Genomic DNA, 7,922 nt, shown 5'->3' on the forward strand with positions numbered 1-7,922 from the left:
AAGTAATAAAATGAAACCTAACCAGAGAGGGACACAGAACAGGCTGTTCTAGCTAATAAAGGTAATATCAGGTATTTTGTGGTGTCTGCACATAGTCTGGATTTTTCCTTGAAAAGGGTCAAATAAAAGTAGAGGCTTACATTAAATTAGAATTTTGATATACATAATATTCAGCTGGTAATCACAGCTAGTTTTCAGGAACACAACTGTCTTGTATCTTGTAAGGATGCTACTGCACTCTGTGGTTCTTGAGTTTAAAAAGAGATCACTACAGTACAACCTTGTAAGTCAGGGGATTTTAGTATTTGTATGAACAGGATATGGGAATCATTGTAATTGGTATTTTTAGAGTTATAAATCTTACTTTACGTGAGCTCCTATTTTCTTTATTTAGCTTTCTTTGTCTAAAAATACCAAGTTGGCTTCAAAAAACTATAAGCATAAATTCTATGTCTGAATGTCACAAATTTTACAACTTACAGAAATGAAAAGTTGCCATAGATATTTGAAATGTCTTTATGACTGACAACCAAACCTCTCGGCCAAAGTTGACAGATCTGCCACCCTTCTTTACGGGGTCATACTCAATTCCCTATTTCAAATAAGTAAAAAAATCCTAATAAGGGGCATGAGACCTCTTGTACCTGCTATAGCAAGTGACCAAAGATCAGATATAAAAATATAGACTTAAGCAACTATTAAAAGGCTTTCAGTGATTTAACTAAGTGAAACCTACTGAGAACTGAAAATTCCCTTCTGCAAGGACTGATTCTATAATGTTTTATACGCAGAAGTGTGCATTATACATAATAACTTTACTTAATGTTGTAACTGTTTCCCAGTGTGACTGCTAGCTTTGGTTTTAATGAAGCTCAATATAACATGATATTCTCTTTCTTTCTCAGAATATTTCTCAGTTGCCATGTGGAAGAGCACTATATACCTATGAGGGAAAAGAACCTGGGGATCTCAAGTTCAACAAGGGTGACATCATTATTCTGCGACGGAAGGTGGATGAGAACTGGTATCATGGAGAGTTAAATGGAAACCGTGGATTCTTCCCTGCCAGCTACATCCAGTGCATCAAGCCACTTAGCCAGCCTCCTCCACAAGGAAAAACACTTTATGACTTTGAAATCAAGGATAAAGATCAAGATAAGGATTGTTTAACATTCACCAAGGTATTAAAAAAAGTCTTGTGGGTATTTGACAACTATACTATACCGATTTTTACCATACAATTTATACTCGGTGCTTAGATTTAAAAAGTTATTTGCACCAGAATAATTTGAGGACATGGAAAAACTAAACATTAGCTCAGTTAACATATATTCATTTAGATCCGTTTACTGACTGCTCCGGGCATTCAAAGTACATGCAGGTATTTTTATTAAACCTCAAATCCTCTTTTGTATATCAAGTAAGTCTCCTCATTCCTTGGAACGGGGAATAGCTTTGTAAATAGAGAAGTCAAGTCCTCAGTTACAGTTTGCCCTCAGGGTAAGGGGGCTCTCTGAAGAATTTGCAGGTTAGAAAAGTACTAGCAGTTACCTTAATGTGACTGTAGAAAGCACTTAATTTTGAAACTTTGGTAACCCACACAGGTATATGTTAAAAAATGTGCATGCGAACATGGAATATAAAGAAATGAAATGAAAAATAGTGCAATCTATGACACATTGCAACTGTATCAGAAAAGCTGCTTATAATTTATTCCCAGACTTTTGTCCAGAATCTCTGCATTAGGAGGAATATCCCTGCTTCGTGACAGCGAAAACTCTGGGGGAGTTTTAAATAGCTGGATGGGAGTAAAGGGTTGAAGGAAATAAAACAATGCCCTGTCCTTAGGACACTCACACAACACTGTGTGGGCACAGAGAGGATGCAGAGGGTGTTCCAGAACTCCAGGTTAATGCCAACAAGACATTTCTTATGAACAGAGTGGCCTAGTGCACTACAACTATTCCTGGATTGAAAAGAGAAGCAGGTAGACTGTGTTTCTTGTATGCTGTTTATGGACCATATGTTACAGAACACCATGTGTTCATGATTGGAGAAAACTTTCTGCCCTTTCAGAGGAGGGGGTAGATGGTACTCCCAGGTTAATGGCAAAAATACAAGTAGGCTGTCAGTGGTGATAGCTGCTGAATATAGATAAACTGTTCAACCAAGGGTGCCAAAGGGTATCCAAGGAACAAAATGGCTATGTCTTGTTCATTTTAACCCCTTTCCAACCGATGACGGGATTATCCCATCACCATTGTTCGGTTCATTAACGACTGGTGACAGGATAATCCCGTCATGTGGTACAATGAGTGCTGATCCGTGAAGGGACCAGCAGCTCATTGAATCACTGCTGTTGATGGGTCACTCTGGGTACAAGGCAGACCCTAAACAGTAGATTAGGTGGTCACAGTTCTGTGATCACAGTGAGAGCTGAACGCTGTGATCGCAGAGCTGTGACAGTTACACAGCCAGCAACAGCTGACTATTTTGAGTGCTGCAGGAGTCGGCTGTGTGTTTACAAACTGATATAAAGTATCTCTCAACAGAATACTGTATTCTACTTAGAGATACTAAGTATCAAAGCCCCTGTAAATAAAATAAAATAACCCCTTAGTGCCCCCTAGTTTTAAAAAATAAATACATTTTAAAATAAAAAATAGTTATTAAAATTGTTAAGAATTAAAAAAAAGAAAAAGTTAGAAATAAGAAAATGGTTTCAAAAAATAAAAAAGTTTAACAAAAATAAAATTAATTTAATTTAAAAAAATATAGTGCAGAGGAGGCTATTAAAGATAGTAGACAAACACCACATTCTAAAATTGTTCCACACTAACATTTTATTTCACTCCTTGTATTTTGTGACCTATAACTCCTAAAATAAACTGAAATCCAAGACATATGATATACCCTATAAATCAGGACAAATATACAGTATATAACTTATGTTCAACAAAACTGACAGTGACAGGGATTGCGGCAAACTATACCACTACCAGGGGTGCCTACAATACTGTTTATGCGCATGGTCTATATTTTCTTTTGAATATAAAATAAAACTGTTGCTGCAAATGTCCAAGCACTCAGGCAGTGTTTGTCCAAACTCCTGTCACTCTCACATTGGCTGGGTAGCTTGGTCCATGCGTTTGCGAGAAAATGAATGAAGACATTAAAAAATTGTCATAAAGTGAATTGTAATTACATGCATTAACTGCATATTGTTATCAAAATATTTTTCACAGTGGTAACATTGCTATATCCTGTGTATTTCCCTGCATAGTTTATTATTGTCAGCAAACACTGAAATTAAACTCAGGATCCCAACCTCCATATCATTAAAGGAAAACTATGAGGTGAGTGCTTTTCACTCACCTCATAGTTCTAGCCGATCAGTAGATTGGGAGGTGAACGAACACATACCGGCGTTCGCTCACCTGTCGATCCTGTCATGGCTCTCTGCCGTGACGGGGAGGGGCTGGATTCCCCCCTCCCCACTCCGATCCGCCAGCGCTGACTGGTGGATCGGACGGGGGAGGGGGCGGGTACAGCTGGCTCTGCCTCTAGATAGGCAGAGCCAGCTGTCAGTCACGCAGCTGGGCGGATCCTGGCACAATTGTCGGGATCCGCTTCAGTTGCGGCGTCTCAGTAAACCGCGAGCTACAGCTTGTGGTATACTGAGATTAGGGTGACGGGAGGACGCTAGTTTGTATCCTCCCGTTACCCTAAGGAGAACTATGGGGAAAAGACTTAACCCCATAGTTCTCCTTTGATAAACAATCTGAACAGTATTGGCCCTAAGACAGAAGCCTTGGGCACAACCTTAGACCCTTTGGAGAAAGAGCCATTTATCATTGCTCTGCGGATGCGTTCCTATAACCAGCTTTCTATCCATGTGCATACAGCTTTTTCAATGCCAATGGACTTTAATGTGCAAATTAAGCATTTATGAGGTACTCTATCAAATGCTTTAGCAAGATCCAGATGGCCTACCTTTATCTGAATTAATGCCTACCTCCTCATAAAGTGTTGACAGGTTGTTCAAAACATGCTGGTTGTTACTTATGATACTATTTTCACAAAATCTTGCATGTAGTCTTTTACTGGTCCCTCAAAAACTTTACATACTTTACATACTATTAATGTTAGGCTGACAATTTCTCAGTGGACATCTCGACCCTGTTTTGAATATTGGTACTACATTTGCTTTATGTCAATCATTTGGTTGGTGGCTGTGGGTGGAAGACTTTTTATATAGGCATAGGTGGACCCTGGAAGTCGATCTACAAAATGTTAACTTTGGATCGCCACCCATAGAAGGTGGGACTGTTATTTTTTAGTTAAATAGTGGAACTGGGATGTATGTGAAGCTAGTTCCAGAGGGAAGTCTTTATTTTAATGTACATCGATAGGGTGGATGTGACGATGGTATACTTCCACCTTATGGTTTTTCAGCTGCTCAAGACTTTTGTTCTATATTAAGGATTTAGATGCAGCACAAACAGAAATTTGCTATCATAACGCCCACTTTCATGTTGTGGGTGAGAGCATTTGGTCGAATTATGATAACAAAAATGGGTTTCTTGAACACAGAGAATATCAGCACCCAACTTCAGTGCATCTTTCCAAAGGGATTAATGTTTAGCAGGGTGGTTCAGACCTTTAGAGTTAAGAGACACAATTTTTATTCCCATAAAATAAAACTAGGTGATAAAATCTAAATTTATGTAAATTGCATACATCTTAAAGGAAGGTAGATGAAATTGACCATGTGTTAAGCTGAAGAACTCCAGGTAACAATGATCCAAAAAGCACAGTCCAGAAGTAGCAGGTAGGAGCGGATTTGCTGCAAAAAAGGTGGAAACATGTAGGCATTAAAAAAGTAGAAAAATAGTCCACAAAGTGTGAAAACTATAAAGAGCAACAATAAAAAAGTGGCCCAAATTGGGGTCAAGAGGCAGTCAATGGAACTGCTCAGCAGTATGAGGTTTTCTCAAGTGGCCCTTGCCGGCATCAGTGTGAATAGAAGAAGGACTAGCAAGATTGCAGAGGAGAAGCAGCCAGATCAGGTGGTGGCTTTGGTTTTACGTTTTATCACAGTTTGCCACTCCGCACCCAGTTTCTTATGGGTTGGTGTAGGTCGCCATGGGGTAGGAGGTATGATAATGTCCCATTGGCGCAGTAAAACCAGCCCCATGTTCAAGGGATGTAATAGTATATAACACATTGTCCTTGGTAACAATTAATTTGGTTGGAAAGCCCCATCTATAGGGGATCCTATGATTTCTCAGAGCTTTGGTGATGGGTAAGAGTTTTCATCTGAGCGACAGAGTGTCCTGAGACGTCGTAAAAAAATTGAAGGTGAGCATATTTCTCATGTAAAGCAGAGATTTGGGAAATTCACATTAACTGTTCTCTCACATGGAAAAAATTAATATGTGTCCCTGGGTAGTGAATCAGGGAGGTGAGAAGGCTTGGGAATCCAATGAACTCGTTCTGTAGTGAGGTCGATATCAGGAAGATCAGGCAGGACAGTGTGGAACAGATCTTGGACATAAGAAAGCAGCTCACTTTGTTGAATTGATTCAGAAATGTCACAGATTTTCACGTTGTTACAGCGGGAATGATCTTCTAATTCACCAGCTTTGCCTTGAGCCAATCAACATCATCCTCTCTGCTGTTGTGAGAATCCACTAAGTCATTAAAAGTGGATGCAAATTCCCCCATCTTGTTTTTCATGTGGGAAACACAGTCACCTATTTGTTGCACTTCATCTTTAAACTGGCGCATAAGAGATTGCATATCTGTGTGGATAGTGGATCCTAATGACAGAAGCATGTCCTTTAATGTAGTATCAGATACTGGCTGATCTAAGGTTGGGGTATACATCAATGGATTCCACAAGAGCACATGTGTCATCCAGGGATAGATGGATAGGGCTCGCCTCAGTATCAGGCTGTGTAGAGACAGACATTCTTGGTCTCGATTTAGCTGGGCTCTGGCCAAAGGGAGTGGAGGGAAACTGAGGCAGCGGAGAGAAAGAAGCCTGTCCAGAAGGGGAGAGATCTGGAGGAGGAGAGTTGTGAGCTCTATCACCAGTGTCGTTGGTAGAAGCAGGAGAGAGAGATCTAGCACCATCTTGGCTGCGGCCTTGTGCTGCAGCAGTGAAGAACGCTGTAAGTTTTTGTGGCCGCGATCCATCCTTCTCCTTGCAGGTCATCGCTGAAGGCATGGTGAGGAGTGCTGAACAGAGCAAAGGGTGTAAGCGGTGACCCAATCGTTAATAATAGTGTCACCGATGCGGGCTCGAGCGGGATCTCTGAACTAAGCCTCCATTTGCCTTGAGCTCTGGCCACGCTCCCCGTGTTTTGTTTTTATGTAGATTTTATAATGTATGTATTTTGTACGTCTGCTTTCTTCCTGTCATTTGTTACCAACTTCCTCTGTTCATCTTTTATGAGACCCACATGCTCTGACCTTACCTTTTTACTATTAATATATTTAAAGAATATTTGTGATCTTGTGTCTCTTCCGTGTCCTCAATGCTAGAAAGCTTATGCCTATGATTCATTTCCTATGTGTTTCTTTAATTTAAAAACTTTACACACAATTTTTTCATATCATCTCTCTCATCTGCTTTGAGAACACTCATATTATACAGGCATACCCTTCCACATTTTTTTTAACCAATCCTTCTCAAAAGAGGAGGACTGGTTTAAAAGAGGTGTTAAGAGGCCATTTATGTAAAAATAGAGAAGCCAAGCTTGAATAGAGACGGGTACGGGATGTCTATTGTCTGCCACATACAATTTTGTTTTAACACCTCTCTCTGGGTGGGTTAATAACACTTGCTAGTTCCAATTATGCAAATGCAATCAACACCTTACCTTCATGAGGTCTCTGACCCCATGCTGGCTCTGATTAATAGATTTTGTTGATTGGAGCACCATTCACCATATTTATTCCCAGAGAATTTTTGTACAAGTCATCCTGAATTAAGAAAGCTGGTTGCATGTCCAGTGAAACGTCTTCAAGAAAATTACAGCAATTCCAGTTGCTTTGATTTCTTTTTTACAGATATACTATGACCTTGATTAATGAGAACCTTCACAGACACATGCTTTTACAGTTGCTGCAATGAAGGCCTCACAGGTCTTACATCATTCACCAGCTTGTCTATATAGTCACCACACAGCCCTGTCACTGAATCTCTCTACACATCTGCCCTTTTACCGGAGAACCAGGCCTCTCACAGTAGACCTGAAACTCTCTCACAGCTGCTTCCCACAAGTTCTCCCCAATACCTCTTTAGCTCTCACCCCACAGACTCTGGCTTTCTCACAATGCTCATCTCTCTCACAGTGCCCTGCTCTCTCACAATATCCAGCTCTTTCAGAGTGCCGTAGGCAGACAGGTAACACAGGACTGTTCTTACCCTGTGGTATCCTCACCTCTTCATTCTTGCTTGTTCATGCATTTCTCTGTATGCCCTGCAGTCTGGCACCCGTTTTAGGGTCCCCTCATCGCCTGATGAGCCCCCCTTACTCTGCCTCACTTTATCGTTTCTGCTCCTGTCACAACCATTTCCAAGCTTCTCACCTCCTAGCATGCTCGCCTCCTTCCGCCTGCTTCTTCACTCAGTGTGCAGGCACTGTTCCCTGCCTTCCACTGGGACTTGTCATCACCACCGCACATCACCACCCTTGCCAGCGCCATCCACAATGTCCACCCTCACTCCCGCACTTGGTGTTCAGAGACCCTGCGAGCACTACACATAAATACTCTTCCTCTGACCTCTGTCTTGTTGTTCTCTGCTTCCATTTCTGGTAGCTGTGGCATTGAGTGCAGATATTTTACAGCATGCTAAAAATTATTGCAACTGATAGGAATCATTCTGTTTTCCATACAAAAAAAGAAAGATT

The 7,922-nt window shown here is 40.8% G+C and overlaps 1 protein-coding gene across 1 annotated transcript in view; it reads left to right on the forward strand.

Moving 5' to 3' along the window:
* Positions 1–881: 881 nt before the first annotated feature.
* LOC108792285 (SH3 domain-containing RING finger protein 3-like) overlaps positions 882–7,922 on the forward strand; it is a gene marked incomplete at its 5' end in the record, with an annotated part of 152,550 nt that continues 145,509 nt past the window's right edge. Inside the window, one exon of the mRNA XM_018563027.1 lies at positions 882–1,181. Coding sequence (XP_018418529.1) covers positions 882–1,181 — 300 coding nt within the window. The remainder of the gene's footprint in view (positions 1,182–7,922) is intronic.

The sequence above is a fragment of the Nanorana parkeri genome, unplaced genomic scaffold, assembly GCF_000935625.1.
Source record: "Nanorana parkeri isolate BGI_ZX_2015 unplaced genomic scaffold, ASM93562v1 scaffold625, whole genome shotgun sequence".
NCBI lineage: Eukaryota > Metazoa > Chordata > Amphibia > Anura > Dicroglossidae > Nanorana > Nanorana parkeri.